General features: G+C 51.5%; 1 protein-coding gene across 1 annotated transcript in view; it reads right to left on the bottom strand.

Moving 5' to 3' along the window:
• Positions 1 to 6,437: 6,437 nt before the first annotated feature.
• Positions 6,438 to 21,898, bottom strand: part of ANP32A (acidic nuclear phosphoprotein 32 family member A) — a 40,138-nt gene continuing 24,677 nt past the window's right edge. The window contains exons 2-7 of the mRNA XM_042988519.1: positions 14,666 to 14,815; positions 14,334 to 14,456; positions 12,075 to 12,273; positions 10,779 to 10,876; positions 7,935 to 7,998; positions 6,438 to 7,675 (exon numbers count right to left, since the gene is read on the bottom strand). Of these exons, the coding sequence (XP_042844453.1) occupies positions 7,614 to 7,675; positions 7,935 to 7,998; positions 10,779 to 10,876; positions 12,075 to 12,273; positions 14,334 to 14,456; positions 14,666 to 14,815 (696 nt within the window). The 3' untranslated portion in view covers positions 6,438 to 7,613. The remainder of the gene's footprint in view (positions 7,676 to 7,934; positions 7,999 to 10,778; positions 10,877 to 12,074; positions 12,274 to 14,333; positions 14,457 to 14,665; positions 14,816 to 21,898) is intronic.

Below are 21,898 nucleotides of genomic sequence, written 5' to 3'. Positions count from 1 at the left end.
TGGGATAGCTCCACTCCCTGAGGGCTGCCTCCTCCCACAGCAGCTCACACGCCTTGGTGGTCCCAGCCCAACAGCCCTTCCACTCTGGCAGTTCACCTTCTCGCACCTTCTCCCCATCAGTCATGACTCACTTCTCTCCTGAGCCGACTCAGGATTCCTGGTCTGTCCTTACAATCTCGTAGACACCCCCTCTCCCTTGCCCACGCCTTATGCGTTAGAATCATCCAGCTAGTTAAACAATTTTTTACAGAGTTTATTTATTTATTTTTGAGAGAGAGGGTGAATGGAGGAGGGGCAGAGAGAGGGGGAGAGAGGATCCCAAGCCCCGATGCGGGGCTCGAACTTCTGAAACCGAGATCATGACCTGAGCCGAAACCAAGAGTTGGGTGCTTTACGGACTGAGATACCCGGGCGCCCCTCATCCAACTAGTTAAATCCAACTCTCTGCCCCCCCCGACACCCACACTCAAGCAGCTGGGCCATGTTTACTGGTCCCGCCTTTAAAGTTGTGGTTCCCAGTCGCAGGTAAATGGGCACTGGCCCCTCCCAGGCTTCCCAGGGGTGGTCCCCCCGTCCTGAACAACCACAACTGTCTCACACCTTCTGGTCTCTCTTCAAACCCTCGCTCCCAATCTGCCCCCTCCGCCCCCAAACTCCACTGACCACGGTGCCTCCTATTTCCTTCAAAAGCAGCCAGGAACCCTGACACCTTCCCTCCAAATCTACCCACCTTCCTGTATCTACAGCCTTGCACTCTCTTCTCTCCTGCTACAAAGGGTGAAGTGGGTTTTTTTTTTTCCTCTGCCAAAGGCTAAAGAGGATCCCCTGCCCCTGGTTTTCCCCAAGATGCTCCCCATTTCGTGTACATCACGCACGCCTCCTTCTCTACTGGGTCATTCCTGTCAACATGCAAACATGCTCCGCGCCTCGGGACGCTTCTGGGATGCAGACGCCGCGGAGAGGTGGCCTGTCCCAGGTCACAGGGCCTCTGGGCTCTAGCCCAGGATGGTGCCCCCAGCTGTGCTGCCTCTTCCGATGTCTTCAAGCATGGGAAGGAACTGCTGTTCCTCCTTCAAGAGAGCTGGTGTCCTCCCTCTCTCCAGAGGTAGAGATCTCCTTGCTCCTGAGGTACAAGTCATTTCTGTGGCAGACGTCTGCTCCCAGGGACGATGGAGAGCCTGGTTTCGTCACAGACTTAGGAGTCTGGAGAACCGCAGAGCTGAGTGGGAGGACCGTACTGGGCCTGAGAACTGGATTCCTGAGAAAAGGTGTGAAATTAGTCAAACCAAGATTTGGAGATGAGTCTTTGCTGCAGATCGTTGTAGACTGCAGAGGACTGAGAACTGAGGAAATACCTCTGTCCTTCAGGCCCGGAAGCTATGGGTTCTCACGCCTGCTTGTGCCTCCCTGGCTGTGTGATCCGGAGCAAGCTCCATAATGTCTCTGAGCCTCAGTTTCTTCTGGGAAGAGGAAAGACTACCTACCTCAAAGGCCATTGTGCTGTGAGAATCTGTGGGCCCCGAGACGGGTCGGTTTTAGCTCTCCTTCCGTATTGGGTCAGCTGGGTGACCCAGGCAATTGCGGGTGTGGATAGACCTGGCTATCTGTCTACACGGTGAGACCTCAGAAGTGCACCGGCCTCTGCAGAAAAGGCTGTTTCTGCCACATTGGACCCTTCCTCCTGGCACCTGGGAGTTTGGGCAGGGACTGCCTTTACCAAACTTCCTGTTCAACCTAGGCCTGATTGGGGGGCCTCAGGGCAATGAGGGAAAGACTATCACAATGAAGTCCAGACTAAGGCTTCAGATGTAATGTCATCTGCATTGCTCTAGGACATAAAGCCAAGGTGTCTGCAATCATCCAGCCAGTTAGTCTCAGAGCAGAGCTAGGATGGGAATCCAGGCCTCCTGACTCCCTGAGCCCTGGCCAAGACTCAGAACACCTCAGGAGGCGGGCAGCAAGATTTAGGATACTCCCAGAGCACGAATTCAGTTCTTTTTACAACTAAGATCTTTATCCTGACTGTGGCTGTTGATACAGAGAGTAAATTTTATTGTATGTAAATTTAATTTTTTTTTAATGTTTTTATTTATTTTTGAGACAGAGAGAGACAGAGCATGAGCAGGGGAAGGGCAGAGAGAGAGGGAGACACAGAATCCAAAGCAGGCTCCAGGCTCTGAGCTGTCAGCACAGAGCCGACGCAGGGCTCGAACTCACAGACCGTGAGATCGTGACCTAAGCCGATGTCGGACGCTTAACTGACTGAGCCACCCAGGCGCCCCTATTGTAGGTAAATTTTTAAAGAATGTGGGGGATAAAAGTCTTCCATGTAGATTATTAATTACCAAGTGGTTTTTAGGACTTTGTTTTCCACTTCTTATAGAAAATATGTGGGTTGCTTGGGCCTCTTTTTTCATAAAACTGGCCTCTCACTCTCTCTCCTCTCTCCTTTAAAAATTTTTTTATTATTTTATTTATCATTTTTTTAAATGGTTTATTTATTTTTGAGAGAGAGAGAGAGAGCAAGAACGAGCAGGGTAGGGACAGACAGAGGATCTGAAGCAGGCTCTGTGCAGACACCAGAGAGCCCGATGTGGGGCTCGAACACATGAACTGTGACATCATGACCTGAGTCGAAGTCAGATGCTTAACTGACTGAGCCACCCAGGCACCCCCCCCACCCTCTTTTTTCTTAAAGTTCATTTATTTATTTTTTAAAGTAATCTCTACACCCAACGTGGGGCTCGAACTCACAACCCGCAACATCAAGGATCGCATGCTCTTCTGACTGAGCCAACCAGGCGCCCCTCCTCTTCCCTTATTAATAGCAGATTTGCTTTCCACTTTCCCATCGCCTAGCAACCAATGAGGTACACAGTAGGTAGGATCATCCTCTTTCTGCAGCAAGTGTGAAAGCCAGGTTCAGATCCCAGCTCTGTCACTTGCCTGTGTTAGCTTTGGTGGGTTACTTAACCTCTCTGGAGCTTCCCTTTCTCAACTTTAAATGAGCATGGCCATACCTTCTTCAGGAGGCCATCGTGGGTACTGAGTCCCCAGTGATGAGAATCCTCTGGGTACTTGTTAACACACAGATTCCCAGCCTCAATCCAGAGCTACTGAACCAGAATTCCCAGGGGGTGAGGTCTGGACCGCTGACAAGCCCCAGGGATTCTTATCAGGGAAATTTGGGAAACATCAGGTTGATTTCTTTAAGGCATTTATTGTTGTCTGCCACTAAGCGGCTAGTATTTATGGAGCACTTGAATGTGTTCAATCTTGGAAATGGGGGTAATAACGACTACCCGATGGGAAACAAGCAAAATAATGTACGACGTCCAGCAGACAACAAGTTCTAAATATATGTTGCGTGTCTTCACTCCCTCATAGTCGTCTGGACTCTCCCAGGCTGACGCAGAATGATCCAGAGGCTCTGTCCAACGGATGTGCCTCCACAACTCCCGGGCCTCCGACCTCCCAGCCCCAACCAAACCCCCAACAGGAAGTTGCTCATTTTCCAAATTCCAGGGGCCAAGCCTCATTTAACCAGTTTGGGTTCCAGGCTCTTCCCTGTACCACTCAACATGGTCTAAGTTCAGAATACACTGATTGGCCAGGACTGGGTCATCCCCGGAACCAGAGCGGGTAGCCCTACCTGAACTTCAGGTCCGTATCCACACGAGTCCTGCTGGTGGTCCCTGTAGTGTTGTTGCCAGACCAACTCCACGGATGTCCCCTGCATCGGCTTCTTGAGTCACAGTCGGCCATCAGGTTGGAATCTTTCTCGTCTCTCCCCTGCTGGCGTGCGCATGGCCTGCCTGATTCGGCCTGACCTGCCCTCCTGCGTCCAACCACCTCTCCTCGGCCCTGCTCACTCACCCCTGGGCCCAGCCTGCCACAGGGGCCTGTCTAAGGGCTGGTCCAGGGACTCAGGGCCACCATTGTGCAAAGCTGCTTATTAGGGACCCACTGTGGGAATCCTTCCAACCATGAACAATGAGTTTCTGAACAAGGATAAAAACAGCCTTTGCAAGTCAGCAAACGAGAAAAACGGAATTGCTCACCCCCCCTTCCCTCAGCTGCCTGGCCCTTTTAACACAGTGGATAAGAACAAGTCTTCCAGCGTCAGGACGTAGGCTTGAGGCTTAACCGCCACTTACTAGCCAGGCTAGTTGTCTTCTCTTTGAACTTTGATTTCGTCAGTGAAATCTGTACAAGGATTAAGGGAGGCCATGGATATAAAGCGCATGACACAGAGTAGCTCCTAATCTAGAAGCATCATCATTACGCTCTTTCCAGGCACTGGTTCTGCATCGGGAAACACACACCGATTCCAGGGATGACCAATGTCAGACACTATGGGGAACATTTAAAAACACAGGACACACTCCGAAGCCAATGGAGCACCCGGGTGTGCCGTGGCGCTCGCTCCGTCCTGCCCGCCCAGGGCTTAGCGGTGTTCTTCCTGGAAGGCACTACACTGTGTATCTTCCACTTCTGGAAGCCCACAACAGCTGGGCTCCCCGCAACCACAGTGCAGCTGCGGAGGTCAGAGCAGCAGCCCAGGAAAGGGGGTCCTGCCTTCCACGCCGGGCTCTCCCACCGCCTTGCTGCATGACCTTGGGCACATCACTCTTTTTTGGTCCCTGATTTTGGTCTCCTTTTTGGTCAAATGGGACGGTTGAGGACTGGGTGATTTCTAAGGGCCCTTCCCTCTCAAGGGTCCATCCTGTTCATTTGCTGGCACTCAGCGGGGAAACCTCTGTCCTGGGGGCACCGTGACGGGCAAGGAGGAGGTGGCTGCAGGGATTCTGGTGGAAGGTAAGAGGGCTGGCTCTGGAACCACACACCCCTGGTTTATTACTGGCGCTGCTCCTTCCTGCCTGCATGACCTTGGGCCAGTCACTAAACCGCCTGTACAACAGGGATAACGGCACTTACCTAAGGCAGCTGTGAGGATTCGGTAAGGTGGAGATGACACACATACAGCGTGGTACCTGGCACACAGCGAGTTCAATGAATAGGCTTTTAGTGCCTCCCCACCCCCCACCCGCCCCTTGGGCTGAGCTTCCTCTTCCTCCTTGTCATTCTTGACTAACTTCAGTGAAATGGAAATAGTTCAAACAGACCTGGGTTTCATCCTGGCTCCACCTCTTCTTACCTCCACATCACTTGACCTCAGTTTTCCTCATCTGTAAAATGGGCACAGCAAGACCTTTCCTTAAGGGTTGATGTAAATACTTGGTATGATTGCTACAGATAGTCTGCTCTTCCCTTAATCCCATCAACACTAACCCAGTCATCACTATGCATTTTACCTTACATTTTATAGCATGTATGTCCATTATCTACATGAGTCAGCTAGTCTCTAAAGCCCCCAAGGAGGCAGTCAGGGTCAGAACACCCAGGGCCAGGTCCGAGACGCTCTCAACTTCACCCCCTCCCCATGTTCTTTGGCTGGCTCCGGGAGGCACAGAGCATGCCCACCAGTTGATCTTCACCACCCCGTTGCTTGGCATGGGACCTGGCCTCTGGGAGGTCATCTTCCCCGCCTTCCACCTGGGGCTGGAGGATGTCTTTGCCAAAGAACAGGACAGCAGGTGTCTGGGCACCGCCCAGAGACGGGGTGGGTCGGTCTCTCCCCAAGAAGCACCTCATTCTGCTGGAACCACGCAGAACCAGGCCTTGCTAGAACTCAGGGTTCAAAGACCTAAGGCAGAGAATGAACATAACGTGCATACGCATTAACTACCACAGTATTCTACCATGGAGTAATCCTCCTGGAAAACACAGAACCTTGCACGGGAGCCTTAGAAACGTCCAACTTTTGGTTCAACGACCCTGCTTCTAAGGCTCTGTGCGGAGAAATCCACAAAAAGTAGAACAGAACTGCTGCCGGGGGGAGTGAGAAACAACTCAAACCTCTAACCATGTGGTTAGACTGAGAGTCAAGCGAGTCAGAATAGTTAATGGACTACTACATAGCCATTTAAGATCCATGCTTTTGAACTCTTCAGAGGTAAGAGAAATTACCGTAACGATGGTTAAGGAAAGAAGGAACAAATTTGTTTTATCCCTCCCTGGGGGCTTCAGGTGAGTATTCTTTCCAACAAAACCACGAAAGAGAACTCAAAATAAGGTCCCAAAGTTGGCCTCACTTTTGGGTGACTGTTTCGGTGTTCGAGGAACTCTTTTTCTAGCTTTACATCTTTTGGGTTTTTACTCTGAAGACGAAGCTTTTAATGAAGACCGCACACCACTGAGCCTGGCTTTGAGAATCCCAAGCCTCCAAACTTGGCACCAGGTTCCATACTCTGTAAAGAAGCTATTTTAATCAGGTAACCGATGCTAACACTTCCCCGCATCAGCTAGCAGGTTATCTGGAATGCATCTTAGAAAGATCAATGGCCTGCTGGACTCAAAGAAGCCATCCCCAAAAAAATTGTATAAAAAGATTTATTGAAATTTATCAATGACAAACAGACATAAAACTCAAAGTTTGGCTCTTCTGAGGGGGAGGAGAAAAACCGGTGCAGATGTTCTTTTATACAGATGAAACGCGGGCTAGGAAAGAACACGTCACTTCTAAAGCAATCCAGAAGGGGGACACGAAAGCAAACCTGTACACTCACTAGGAATTTGCAGTCATTTCAGATTTCCACTAGGTAAGAAAATACAATTTTGCGTTAGTTTATCCGTGCTCGGGTGTATGAAAAAAAAACCCAGCCGACATGCAGCACTGCCTCCCGTGCCTAGGTTTGTAAAAATGGTCTAAGCACAGAAGGACACGTGGAAGAATTCTCTGGTCATTTTTGTAAAACAAGGCGTTCGAGTATTTTACAGAACAAGATAGGACAGTTTTGTGTTTTCTTAATCTTATTTTAAAGAGGTTGAAGTTTGAGGGTTTGCTTCTTCTCTTTTAATTGTCATGACCGAATCCGTTCTACTCATAACCCATAAGCCTGCTGTTTTCGGCTCTCTGGCTCATAGCTCTGAAGAGTGACGCCACAGTCTTCTTCACAGAGCAAAGCCCACCACCATCTGTGAAGAGGGAAAGGAATGAGAGACGGGGAATGTCCCCCAACCAGTGCCAGAATACGCCTTTAGGTTGCTATTTACAAACCAGGGCGTTGGATGCCTCTAGCAGGCCCAAGAAATGCAGAAATCACGGGAACCAGCACAAGAGGTAAGACGTGGCTGGTGCTCAGCGCCTTCTGGGCTTCGAGAAACCAAACGGAGGCCAGCCACGACCTTCCAACTGACTCCAGAGACTCCGGAAGTACCAGGAGACAGAAGAGCCCTCCAAACCATCCTCTTTGAGAGTAAGAAACAAATGCTCACTTGGTGTGTACCTTAGCTATCGCATTTACAGGGACAAAACCAGACACAAAGAAAAAGTAGGGGAAAAAAATAAAGAGTGGCAGTAAAAATAGTATTTTATTCCACCCCCTCCCGCCCTCCCTCCCCCCACAACCCCCAGTACACGTTTCCCCTCTCGTTCCCACAGCAACGTTACAATCAGAAAAAAATAAGTTTCGGGGGGCGGGATTTCGGGGGGGGGTATGGGTAAAAACAGTCAAATCACAATAGGAATTTTTCAAAATAGGTTATTCCACTTAGTCATCGTCTTCTCCCTCATCTTCAGGTTCTCGTTTTCGCTTCTGACCCCTTTCTTCTTCTGGAAGAGGAAGGAAAAGGCGTTTAGGTTAAAACACTGAGCCTGCCTCTCACTCGACCCACCTGCTGGGAAACCAGGGGACCATACGTCTGGGAAGCTGGGCCATCCCTGGCAGATCTGAGGGGGCAGATCTGCAAGCCAGGGAGGCACGGGGGGTCTCGGATGGGTGTGTTCTACCCTCGGGCAGGTCCCCAGGGCCTGTGCGGTCCGCTGCCGACCGAGGGGGCCAGGTTAGCTGAGAGTAAAAAGGCTGCCATACCACCAACATCTTCTTCGTCTTCCTCGTCGTCTACTTCCCCATCGTTATAACCCTCTTCATCCTCCTAGAAGAGAATACAGACAGCAGACATTAGTGATGCCCCTGGCCCAGGGACACGCTGAAGAGGCCACTTCCCCAGACAGTGAGATCGAGAAGGTGGGGGCCTCTCAGAGCCTCACAAGAACCTGCCACCTCAGGATGGATCCAAAGCAGACGTTCTCTTGCATCAGGATCCCTTTGAGAAAATGACAAAGCTCTGAACCCCTTCTCCAGAAGAAATCGCCCACATCACACACAGTATCTGCAAACAATGTTGGGGGGGATGGCAGATTCTAACCCAGTTCAGAATTCTGACCTGGAGTCCCTGTAACTCAAGCAGCTTTCCAATCTGTGCGCTCTCGGGAGGGGAACTTCCCCAAGCCGACTCTGTCATGCACAAGCCAGCCGTGCTTTTATTTGCCCTCAAAGTAGTTTTCGCTTCAAGGGAAGACCCCGGTTTTAGCAAATCCAGGTTCTGTGGGCAAGTTCAACCTCACGCTACCCAGCCTGTCCACCGCCTTGCACACTTGGATCACTCGGAGGGGACGATCAATCCCAGGCCCCTGGAGGACATCATTCCCAGCTCCTTGAGATTCAGCAAGGTGTGTGAATTCATTCTCAGCACAGGATCCCTGTTTTACGCTGCTTCTGAAGTCCTATGCTAGCTGAATCTCTACATGTTGAACACTGTTCCTAAAGCATCAGGCAACCCATAGTTTAAAAAGAACCTGGTGTGGGGCAGTCAGTTAAGCGTCTGACTCTTGGTTTCAGCTCGGGTCATGATCTCTCCGTTTGTGAGTTCAAGCCTGACATCAGGGTCTCAGCTAACAGTGCAGAGCCTGTTTGGGATTCTCTCTCCCTCTCTCTCTGCCCCTCCCCTGCTCATGCTCTCTCTCTCTCTCTCAAAATAAATAAGTAAACTTAAAAAAAATAAATAAAATAAAAAGATCTTGATGAGAACCTTCTTTTTGTCAAGAGACATATCCTTTTATAAGATCACCAAATAGTTTTTCAGTCTGTCTGCTAAGACTTTTTTGGTCTGTGTGTAAGTTCAACTTCACTGGAAGCTAGAACTCTTGCAGATGGTCAATGAGATTACAAAAAAAAAAAAAACAAAAACAAAACAAAAAAAAAAAACACAACAAAACCCTGCACGTTGGGACTCCTGTGACAGGAAGCGCAAGATGAAAAATCCATTAGCTAACATGACTTACTGCCCTGTCCTGGGGGGGACTGTTTTTCTAAGTCTTTATTTTTTAAATATTTGCAATATTCTTGTAGCCTACACCTAGGGAAAAGGGAAACCCAGCAGCAGAACTAGGCGGGAACCCGATCTTTTTCTATTTGCCTTGCCTTGTGCCTCTCCTAAGTTTGGGGTGGGCAGGAGATCCTGTCCAAATGGGTCTGTGGCAGGATAGAGACAGGAAATCGGAGAAGGTAGGTACCCTGTCCATGTTGTTCTCACTTTCAGCCTCTCCAGGTGTAACTTTTTTTTTTTTTTTAACGTTTATTTTATTTTTGAGACAGAGAGAGACACAGCATGAACGGGGGAGGGGCAGAGAGAGAGGGAGACACAGAATCGGAAGTAAGCTCCAGGCTCTGAGCCATCAGCCCAGAGCCCGACGCGGGGCTCGAACTCGCGGACCGCGAAATCGTGACCTGAGCTGAAGTCGGACGCTTAACCGACTGAGCCACCCAGGCGCCCCTTTTTTTGTTTTTTTAATGTTTATTTATTTTTGAGAGAGAGAGAGAGAGAGACAGAGTGCAAGCAGGGGAGGGGCAGAGAGAGAGGGAGACACAGAAACCAAAGCAGGCTCCAGGTTCTAAGCTGTCAGCACAGAGCCCGATGCGGGGCTTGAACCCATGAGCTGTGAGATCATGACCTGAGCCGAAGTCAGAGGCTTAACTGACTGAGCCACCCAGGCGCCCTTCCGGGTCTAACTTTTGTAATCAGGAAAAGCTGATTTAGAATTCTGAACAAGTCATGGAAAATGACTATTACAGAGAGACTCCGAACATCCAAACAGAAAACCTAGCACAAGACCTTGGAGAAGGGTGTAAAAGCCTAAAATAGTAAGTGGTATTACCTACAAATTTTTATATTCTCTTAAGAATTCACTGAATTGATCCTTCTTTACAACTCAGATGTAAAACAATACCTATCTTACAGATGAAGAAATAGGCTCAGAAAGGTTAAGGAACTTGTCCAGGGACACACAGCCAGCAAATGGTAGAGCTGGGATCCGCCCTCTTCAGACTGTGCTATTAGTAACCCTCACAGACATGCACAAACCTTGTTAAGACGCTGGGAGCAAGCCAACGTATTAGGATCACAGCATTATTTCCATGTGTGCTAGGGACCCTTGTCACTCTGAATGGCACCAAGCAGGGTCTTCTCCTATGACCCATGAGTTCAAAGCAGTCTTTGATTTTCTCTAACACACTCTAAGTGCTCAGTAAATATCTGAATTAACGTATGAATGCAAAAAGGCAGAAAATAAGGATGTGGATTCCCTAAGAAGTAATTTTCGCATATAAACCAGGGCTAGGTTTATTCCACCAGCACATGGCTCCCCTCCTGACCTGCCTCCAGAATCTTCTCCCTCTTCCTCTCCCGGGGCTGGCTGCAAGCCTGGACTCCCCCATAGCAGCCCCATAAAAGGCCCCGACATGGTCTCGTTTCCCCAACCAGGGTTTCCTGGCTGCCAAAGGCCGATCACTGAGGCCTTTAAGTTGGACGGAGTCATAGGCAGCAAGTAAGGGGGACTCTGGGAGCTGGTGCCCCTGCCCGGTTCAGCCTCTTACCTCTTCTTCTCCACTCACGTCCTCCTCTTCTCCTTCCTCCTCCTCCTCTTCATCCTCCTCGTCTTCCACTACCTGAGCATCTTCATCATACTCTTCCTCTGTGCAGCAGAAATGGGGACAAGGGAACTGGTGGTGAGCCCGCCTCCCTCACAGCACGAGCCCAGGCTGTGCACGGGTGTTCCATACAGGTAGTCTCCCGTGGGGCCCAGGACCCTCCCACGCCCACTCAGGCCCAAAGCCTGGAAGCCCCAGGGTGACTGAACACACCCTAGAGTCATCCAAAAGCTAAACCCTCCTCCCAAGTTGTACAAAAACGAGAAGGTCCTGGGTGGAGGCTTAGCCCACAGAGAACTCGCTGGATCAGAGGAACAAGTTACAGGGTCTAGGAAGGCAGGGAAGTCAATTCATTTGCCAAGAGCATCTAGCCAAATTCCTTGCTTTAAAGGTGAACATCCGAGTCCCTGAGGGGGGATGTGACTTGTTCAAGGTCATTCGTCAGAGTTAGCCACGGAGGTGGGCCTAGAAACCTGGCCTCAGGACTCCTGTCCTGGGCCCTTCCTGTCATACCACAAGATGGAATAAACTAAGGCAAATGGGTGTCTTGAGTATCTGACCTAACAAGGAAACTCAAAAATCCTACGTCTGAATTAATGGGCCAAATGTCTCAACTCTCTATGTTACTGTGGCCATGAAGAACCCGCTGGGAAACTACACTACGCTGGCACAGGGGGGAAGGAGACAGGACGCGCTCCTTTCTTTTCTTCCTTCCTTCCTCCCTGCAGGTCCTGCCGCTCACTGCTCAACCTCACCCTCCCCGTACCACCAGGGGGCCCAGCATGCCACGCGAAGCAGCCTCTTGTACTTCCGGGGTCCCTGGGGGCCCCTGGGGCTCCAGCATCCACACCCTGCAGGTCCCGCCTGTGGTCCTGTGGGCTGCAGCCACCAGGGGGCCCCACAACCTCTCCAGCTCATGACCTCATCTCCACTGCTGGACACCCAGGTGAATGGGACCCTCAGGCCACACCCCACCTTCCTCTGTGCACTCACCAGCCCTGGGCTGGGGAGTCCACAGTCACGCTACAGAGAGACACTGTAGGATCTCATTCTGGGGGTGGGGACTTCGGAAAAGAGGAAAAACCGGAAGGGAAGGTTTAGTTAGATTTCTTAGAGAGTTACTGCACTATCAGGCAGTGTCACGACGCCTCTCTGGGGTTCGAGCCCCAGTGAGAAAGGTGAGGGATGGTGGCAGCAAAGCAGCCCCACTCTCCCCATCCCCCCCCACCTCCCGACACCCACCATCCTCGTCCTCCTCATCGTCATCCAGCCCCTCCACATAGCCCTCGGCGTCTGAGTCAGGGGCCTCCTTGTCATCCCGGTCGTAGCCGTCGAGATACGTGAGCTGTGGGAGGAGCTTGAACACGTTTTCTCGGTAGTCGTTCAGGTTGGTCACCTCACAATTGAAAAGGTCTAAGCTCTTGAGGTTTTCTAACTTTTTCTGCAAGCAGAAACATGAAGTCGACAGTGAATGATCTGTGGGAGGGCGGGAGGGCAGGGGGGAAGCAGAAGGGGGACTGAGTCAGGTGGAGGAAACAGCTTTGCTCTGCCCAGCCCCGTCACCCTGGTTGGTGGGCCTCAGTTCCTTCACCCATGGGAGGGTGGTTCCTTCACCTTCATATGGGAGGGTGGACTTTAGGGCCTTTGAAGCTCCATCCAAGGCTAACACATTTAGTCTGCAAATACAGCTTTGGCCGTGTCAGTGACCGGCTTCAAATTAACCTGGGGCTCCCTGGGGCTCCAGCCAAGAGTTCTGCGGCTGCCCCTGTGACGAAGGAGCCAGAGGGGAACGAAAAAGGCGCCACGAACAAAGAGACTCCTGATGTGTCTATTACTAATGATGGTGTGGATGACGGCCATTCACATAGCACACTAGGTATTAACTCAGTTTATCCTCACAGCCCCGATAAGGTAGAAGTGATTACTAATGTTCAGTTGCTCTCAAGATCTCAGGAGCGAGAAGTCATTCTCAGCAGGTCAAGGGCAGGGAAGGAGTCTGGGCTGTGGTCTGGGTGGGCGAGCCCAACACCCTCCCCCAGCCTGAGGAGGTGAGCGTAAGGCATCAATCACATTGATACCCAGGGAAGGAGAAGCTCCAAAAACATGTGTGGTCTGTGCAGGGAGAATAGGGTGTGTCTGTCTGTCTGTCTGGGTCAGACCTTTCATCGTAAGCCGAATCACAATGTTTTATATACACATACACTTGGTCTCTACACCTGCCTCCCAAAATACACATATACAGAACTTCAAAGATCTTCCTAGGAAATCACGAAATCAAGGCTTCCAGGTAGATCCAAATAGTTTTGCTTTGCCCTAGGAGGTTGGTAAAGACCTAAAAAGAAGTTCTGTGGGACGCATATACTCATAGTTGACTCCACGCCACAACAGGCAAAGTCGGAGCTTGGGAAAGATGTGCCGGCTTCTGGTTCTGCCGTTCTGGCCCATCAACCTGCCCCTCGAGCGTCCACAGAGGGCAGGGAGTGCCTTTTGGACAAGAACCCTACAAACCCGAACTGAGGGATGCCCCAACTTCTACTCTGTAAACCTAGAAAGTGTGGCAAACTTGGCAAAATACCCTCATGACCTTTCCCTGACTCTAAGGTGGATGGCTTGCGAGAGGGTTCTTATGTGTATGTTCGCAGTAAGAATGCCTATTTAACGTGGTAGTATTTCCGTATGTCAAGAAAGCTATTAGTCAAGGACAGCTGAAATCAAGGGAACACAATCACTCAGATCCAGGTAATGGAGAAATTGTTATTGTGACCATGCCTTGTCTCTTTCTGGTGAGTAAACCCATTAAGTTTGGGGTGTGTTCAGCTCTATGGAAATGAACAGGAGCCAGAAACACGGCCCACGTCTCTGAGGCCCTGGTCACTATCACACCAAGGACTAGAGACCATGGCTCAGTCACTCTCCTCTCTGCCCCTCAGAGCAAGGCCTACATCGAGGCTCTTGCCCCATGCCATTCTGTGCCATCCAGGGGGCCATCCCACCATTTGGGGGTACCAGCCTCAGGCCAGCAATCCAAGGAGAAAACAGGTGGCCACTCCCAGGGGCAGCTTAATTCTTGGGTGGCTCCTCCCTCCCCAACGAGGGACTATGAACCAAGCTCAGGTTCCCAAAGCTGAGCAGAAACTGTAAGAAGAAAAGCACTGGACCAGAAGTTGAGGCCAGGGTCCTACCCCACCCGGCCCCCTGACTACCCACTCTGGCAGTGTGAACTTGTTCAAGCCATTTAACTTCGCTAGGCTTCAGCTTCTCTGCGGACAAGGCAGAAATAGTAGGTCCAAGTTGATCTCATAGCACACGAGAGTCAAATAAAGTAAAAGAAGTGAGGGAAAAAAAAGAAAGGAAAGGAAAAGGAAAAGGAAAAGGAAAAGGAAAAGGAAAAGGAAAAGAAAAAACAAGCCCCAAACATTCTACAAACGCAAAAGTAGTATTCCCTGATATCACCTCCTCCCCCCTCCTGCCCGAGGAGAGGGAAGGACCAGAATGACTCACCAGTGGCTCTATTGTGCTGAGGTCTTTAATTTTGTTGCCACTTAAATTTAGATGCGTGAGGTTCGGACACTTTTCTGCCAATACTTCCAGGCCCCCTGAGATTCTGTTATCGCTTAGTTCAAGCTAAACAGGGCAGGGAGGGGAAAAGCAGAAAGATCTCTTAACACGAAGGCGGAGGGCCCAGGGTGCCCAGCCCTCAAAGTCGTCCGAGGGCCTCGACCACGGGCGTGTTGGCGCACGCGGCCGCCTCACCTTCGCTCGCGCCCCCTCAACACCAAGCAACGAGCGACCCTCTCCCCTCCTCCCAGCGCACACTCCTAGACTCTATTTACCTTCTTAAGTTTGTTTAACTTTGGTAAGTTTGCGACTGAGGTGAGGCCTACGTTGATTGTACTTAAGAACTCCAGTTCTTCAAATTCATCTGTGAGGCCCTCGATTTTGCCTTCGATTGACCGGCAGTTGTCCAGGACGAGCTCTTTCACCTGCAAAGGGAAGGCCAGCGGGCGGTCAGACCCAAAGAGCAGTCAGTCCGTCCTACACTGCAGGCTGCACCTCCTCTGTCTCTTCAGGGGCATCGTGCGGTCAGCACCCACCCGGGTCCTCCTGCCGTCTGCGGTCCTGAGGGGAAGGACGGAGGGGGTAGGCACACGCCCCGGGCATGGTGGTCTCGTTCCAACGCCACGGCCACACTTCTCCAAAACTCCCCTTAAACATAAGCCACCACAGTCCCCAGCTTCCCACCAGCGCGCCAGCCACACCGTCAGATCCCCACCGCCCTCCTCCCAGGCCCTGTGGCCTCAGCCTGACCACCTCCCACGGCCAGCTACTTCCCCTCCTTCTGCCTCCGTGTGCCTGTGACCCTCGGCGTGCGGACGGGGCCCAAGACACACACGTACGCCACCCTCACCAGCTCACCGGCCAGAGCCTGCCCACTCGTCACCACAGTCACCCGCTTGGCCTGGCCCCTGGTAGGGGCCGCAGACTAGGGAGCCCCCCACTCCCCGTTCTCTAGACCAGCCCCGTGCAACAGAACCTCCTGCAACGATGGATGCCTCCTGCTCTGGCCAAGAGAGGAGGCGCTAGCCGAGGGTGGCCACTGAGCACCTGTGACCCAGCTGGTGAGACTGAGGAACTGAGTTTTCACTTTCATTTTCCTTAATTTAAATGTAAAAAGATACTTAGAATTACCATACGGGATAGTGCATCTCTAGACCCTGCTCTTCCGGGTCCTGAGCATAGATGTGAAAGGAAAAGAATGGAAATCCGCAACCCTAGGACGGCCCCGTAATGCATGCTGAGGTCGTCGAAGTACAAAAAGTCAGTCTTTGGAAGCACCTCTGTGACCCTGTCTGGCCCTTCTTTAAAATTTCCTGGAGGCAATTTTGCCGCTGGAGTTCTTAGATTCTCTTCTTTTCTCTTCTTACTCCAATCTGGGTCCAAATCCTTTATTTCTGATGATGTAGAAAGACGAGTTTGGCTCAGGTCATGATCTCATGGTTTGTGAGTTTGAGCCCCACCTCAGGCTCTCTGCTGTCAGTGTGGAGCCTGCTTGGGATTCTCTCTCTCTTCCTCTCTCTCTGCCCCTTCCCTGCTCTCTCTCTCTCTCTCTCTCTCAAAATAAATAAGTGAACTTTCAAAACACCCCCCACCCCCCCCCCAAAAATTCCTTTATTTAAAAAAAAAAAAAGACTCCTGAAAAGCAACTTCTCATTAGGTGGTTAAAAGGTAGATTTGGCTGAAGGGAAGATTCCAGGCTCCAGTACAGATGGTGGGGAGACAAGCTGAGGAACACATCAAGTCCCAGGCCTCGATGTCTCTGGGGAGTCAGCAAGGGAAGCCAGGGTGCCCAGCCCTCCAGGAGGATGTCCCGGTGACCCACTCCTGCCCCAGCAGTCTGGCTGCTCCTTGGCCACCCAGGGCTGGCAGGCACCTTAAAGGTAACTCTTCCTGGCCGCATCTGGTGCTGGACACAACATCCCCACCTGTCTGCTCCCCACAGCCTCAAGGAAACACACATCACCATGTCGGGATCTGCTGTCCCCCTAGGACTTCCCCCTACAGGTTCTGATTGGTCACGGATGGTTCAGACAGTACGATCTAGTTCTTCCAAATGGCAGTCCCACACTGCCCAAAGGGTCATGCCAGCCCCTCAGAGCCTTTTCTTCTCCTGGACAAGCAGATGGCCTTCTGTTCTAACCAGCCCCTGTCCAGAGCTCCTCCAGCCCCCTGAGCAGGCCAATTTGCTTAGACCTTCCTGCCGGGCCCAGGATGACCGGCTTGCCACAGTCCTCCAATCCTCCCTCCTGCTCAGGCGTCTCGAGGCCAAGCAGAAACCTGGGGGGACAGAATCTACAGTGGGCCTGCTGGGCCCCTTCTCAGCCCACCCTTGTCAGCGGGCAGACCAGGGGCGCTCGGGGCACATCTGGACTGCAGAGCCCCCACAGTTACCCTGCTTTCTTCTTCCCTGGCAGACAGAGGTGGTGTGCCTAGCCCAGCGACAGTGGCAATCTGCCAGGAAGGGCAAAGCCAGGCACAGGAGCTCCTTCCCAGAGCTGACCCGTTCTGGGCCTAGGCAATGGCCGCCAAGTCCTGCCTTTCCCCTCGGATCTGGGATGGGAGAAGTTAAATCCTTTTCTACTCCCTCAGTCCCCAGGAGAGGCCAGATGTCCAGGTCAAGCCACCTTCTCAAGGTCACTGGCAAGAGTGCCTGGGAATAAATCCTGAGAGGCCTTCTGCCCTAGAGCAGGAAATCAGCGTAGAGCCAGGAAGCCAGGCCTTAGGGGAGCAGGGCAAACGGAGGGAGGTTCACAGTGCTGGGGAAGGGGGTAGGCCCACCTCCTTCATCTGCACCAAACTCTGGAGCCACAAGGCCTGCGGTCTTCGGAAGGCGCTGCAGTTTCTTGCAGCTCCACCAGAGAAAGACAAATACGAGCAGGGATTCCAGTCCACCCTCAAAGATTTCAGACATGTGGTTTTTCCAGACGGGTCAAGGGCTTCTCCTCTTAACGACCATTTGCCAAGGAAAAGAAAGCCTTAGAGATGGGGGTGGTGGGGCTGGGAGTCAGGGGAATTCCTCCCGGAAGTCAGCCTCTTTTCCAGAGAGCCACGGCGCTGCCTGGGAATTCTACGGACAGGCACGGGGTTCCAGTCCCGGCACCCCACACGACCGCCAACTGGGGGCCATTCCTCCCGGGGGAAGATATGCAAGCGGCTGCCACTAATGTTTTTATTAATAGGAACCATCGGATCTTTCCAGAGCCTGCACAGGCCCCCTTGAAGTGCTTTGCTGGCACCAGCTGGTTCACTGGTGGGAATGGGATTTTCCCATTCCACAGCCACATCAGAACCACCTATCCTAATGGCCCCTGGAATGGACATAAGACCCCATGCAGTGAACCAAGGTGGTCAGTGTTGGCTCCTGACTGGTCCTCAGATGTTCCCAAATGTGAGGCGCGCTCTCCCAGACTCCCCCAACTCAACCCTATAAGCTCCCCTGAAGCCCCTTCCAACAGGTCCACCAGCAGGGTGGGGACCGCTCCTGGCAGTCCCCGCCCTGGTTACACTTCCTCCGTAACCAAAACAAAATCCCAGCCAGCCCTCCTTCAGATGACACTGCGATTAGGGAGCAAGGATGTGGAGAGGGGCTGGGGGACCTGGCACCCTGCTCTTGCCAAGCGGGAAGAGGCTGCTTCCAGCCACTTGGGCAAGTCTATGCCCTCTGGAGTGCCAGCGGTGGCCAGTTATAGGTCAGGTCTGCGGGGCCTCTGGGACCACCACTGGTTTCTGCATTTCCTTCCTGGCAAGAGTTTCGGCAGTATTTGGGGTGAGATCAAAGATGTGAGAGAGGGGCAAGGTTCAGACACTGCGGCTGCTGATATCACCAAAAAGCCCCAAAACCACGAGGGGGAAACCCACTGCTGCTTTGGGGAGTGACTGTCACTTTGGGGATGGCAGGTAAGCCGCCTGTGAAGTGCCTGAAAGTGACCAAACAGGAAAAAACAAAAACACCGGCCCAAGAGGTGATCTGGAGTCATTCCATGCACGTCCCCCGGGTCCCCCTGGGTCCCCAGAGGGTGGCCCTTTCCTAGAGCTCCAGGACAGACTCCCACGTTTGCAAACCTCCAACCAGCCCCAGCGCTCCTCAAATCCACTCTTGAGCTCCTGATCCAATTCCAACCCACTTCCTCCCGTCTCTGTGCGGTGGCCGCCACTCCAAGCCCTTCCAGGCAGAGAACATATCCCTGTTACATCCAGGGTGTGTTCTCCTTAAAAAAGAAAAAAAAAAAAAAAAAAAAAAATTAAGGTCCACTTCCCCCTGCCAAATCCTGGGTGTGAGCTAAGTGCAAAGTTAAAATTAAACTGGAAATTTGTACTTTGGGTTGAGACTCTCTCCCAAGCTTCACTGGCCCTTTAAAAATATCTGAATGTGGTTGCTCTCTAGCCCAACAACTGGCTTACTCTGCTGGTAGCAGAAGCTTTTCAAACACCCATGGACAAAACTACACAGGATTCTAGGCTTCACTCCTCAGGTGTCAACACCCAAGAGGAGTCTGCATGTTCACACTCAGCCCTCACGAGAGGTCAGTGGGGAGGCCACTGAAGCTTCCCAAGAAATCAGACTGTCCGGCTCCAGCATTTCCTGAAAAACTTGTCCCCAAAGCAAGGACACAGCAATCATTTCTCACCAATGGGAGCTGAAACGTCCGTGCTAAACACAAACACATTATTACTCTAAGGAACAACCCGTTGCTTGTTTCAAAACTGTGAAATCTTGTCTTCACAGCTCTCTCAAATGTGACCATTTCCTCTCTATTCTCTACACCGCAGTCCTGATCACAGTCATCGAAGTCACTCTAAGTCCGATTCTGCCTCCCAAGGGGGTCTCTGTGACAGCGGGGGACACTGGACTACACGAACAGGTCAAGGACCTGGCTGGCTGAGGACCCTGACTCTGTCCCTGAGGGCCGCCTCTGCGGAAAGAGGAGAATGGGATCTGTTTAACTTGTGAAGTACAAACCCCAGCCTAGAACACATTCCTTGTGTGTGTGTGTGTGTGTGTGTGTGTGTGTGTGTTTCGGGGGGAGGGACGGGGGCTCCAAGTTCCTACACTGACCTAAGTGGGCCCTCCACTCTGACCTCTCCTCAATCTCACCCTTGCATCACAAATAGAGTTCAGGCCCCCCTCCTCCCCAGGAAACCTTCCCCACACCCAGCTCTGAGCATCCCAGGGCACTGAGGGCAGCTGCCACATGAATCATTTAATCGTGTATTAAGCATCCGATCCTCCTAGAGGTCAGGGACTGTCCTTCCCCGTAATCAGCCTAGCGGGGAGCGGACACCAGAGCAACTGCTTAACAAATGTCCTGCTTACCGTGCCAGGCACAGCACTAGGTGCCGGCAGTACAGAGTGAGTCAAACTTACAGTGTCGCGGGTCCCCTACACACTGAATGAACCCGACCTCTTATAAACAACGTTTTCCACGTGTCTTGTGTCCCCCAGGAGGCAGGCCAGCTGCGCACGCTCCTTTTGACCTGACCCAGTGCTCTGCACGCCAATCTCTCGCCTATTAAAAAAACCCTCCCTCCACCAAGGGTGCTCCTATGACACTGTTCACCTGGGTAAATGCTGAGGGGACTCAGAGGCAACGGTGAGCCGGTGAGCCGCAGCGGGGTCCCTGCCAGCAAGAGGTGTGGTGGCGGCTGGGAGGAGGCAGACGGCTGGTAAATAACCTCAGAGCAGCGTGCCAGGTAGCAGGCCGAAGGCTGGGACAGAGTGCATTCTTCAAATGCCTCTGCCCCAGCAGGACAGGCATGTTAAAGGAAGACAGGAGGGACCCAAGCAAGGGGATGTACTATATCAAAGCCAGGACTGGCTATATCGTTGGCAGGGCTTCGTGCAAAATGAAAACATGAGCCCTCTTGGTCAAAAATTATTAAGAACTCCAAACGCGCGACAGCAGCGCATTGAGCCCAAGGGAGGGCCCTCCTAAGCACAGGTCACATGCCTGTGATCAGCTGGCCCTGATTTAAATGGACAGCTTGGGCCTAAAACAGAGCCCTCTGAAGGCCAGAGCCAGAGAGAAGGAAGCTTTAGTGAGAACAGCTCTTTATTTTCCCAGCACTTCCGGAGGCAACGTGGAGAGGTGGACAGAAGGCAGGCTCTGGAGTCAGAGAGACTTGGCTCAAGCCCACATTCTCCACTTGCTAGCTCATCTCACCTCTCCTGAGCTTCCGTTTCCCCCAGTGACAACAGTGCCCATCACCTAGGGCTGGATTAAGTGAAATAATGAATGCACTTAGAGCATTCCCAGTTTGGAAAAAGCCACTTGCCTTCTCCGTGATCCACAAGCCACCTTTACCACGGTGTCCACAGCCATGCCACAAGAATGGGAACAAAGGCAAGCCGCCACATCTGAGCCACCAAAGCTGTCTCTCATGGAATGCACGAAGCCTCTTAACATTCTGGAGAACTAAGGTAGTAGGCCCAAAATATACCCCTCTCGACCTTACATCTACACCTCTCGTTTTTGGCCTTGTTTTCCCCCACTGGCCTTGAGTCTCGATTTTCTTTTCTTTCCCTGAGCAAGAATTCAACAAATATTTGTAGCTTTGGTTTTTACCTGTCCGTCCCTGACCAATTTAGTTTTCAGGTTCCAGTCTTGCACAGAAGAGGAGATTCAAATCAAATTGACCCCGCGTTTTTTTGGTGCTCATGGGTTTTAAATAGGTCAGCTTTTAAATGGGCCATCCCCTGCTGCAGATCCCATTTCTGGCTAGAAGGCCAAACTCGAGTTCTGCTTAACAGTCTTGTGTGGCAAGACCTGCCAAAACCCAGTCAGGTTCCATGGAGGGGAAAGTCAGGCTCTGGGAGAAAAGTCAGACATTTCGAAAGCTGGAAAGGCCTTTTGGGATCATCTAGGTCAGTGGCTTTCTGACCACAACCCACAGTAAAAATATATTTATACCCTGGCTCAGTGCACACATGTCCTGTGTATACAAGATATGCACACCAAAACGAAACGTACCCTATTACAATACTGTTTTCTGTTACATTAAAAAAAAAATTTTTTTTAATGCGATTTTTTTTAATGCGACCCACAGTTTGTAAAATGCTGGTCAAGTTTAGCCCTCTTTTTTTTCCAGAGGAAAGAGCGAGGTCCAGAGTTGGCCCAGAGTCCAGGAACCTTGAGCTGGGTGATTCTTCTGTCAAGCTACCCCATACCACCCCTCTGAGCAGAAATCAGAGGCCCCAGTGGAAGACTGGGGAATCATCCACATAGCTTTCGAATTTCTGCTAACAGGAGGATATTCTGCAGCCTCAGTGGTAGCCAAGACTCTGGCCTCCACACCTTAAAGATCTTTTAAAATCTTAACTTAAGGGGCAGGGTCCCAACACTACCTTAAAACAAAAAAAACAAAAAAAAAAAAAATCTCTCCAAGAAAAAAAGCATCTGAGTGTCTGGATTTTGTTTGTTTCCTACAATAGAGCTCTGAAGGCACGGGTGGGAGCACATGGCCGCGGGAAGTCGGTGACGCCATCCTTATTATTTTAGGGAACCGTGGAA

The sequence above is a fragment of the Panthera tigris genome, chromosome B3, assembly GCF_018350195.1.
Source record: "Panthera tigris isolate Pti1 chromosome B3, P.tigris_Pti1_mat1.1, whole genome shotgun sequence".
Taxonomy (NCBI): domain Eukaryota; kingdom Metazoa; phylum Chordata; class Mammalia; order Carnivora; family Felidae; genus Panthera; species Panthera tigris.
This window is presented reverse-complemented; position numbering and strand designations above follow the sequence as displayed.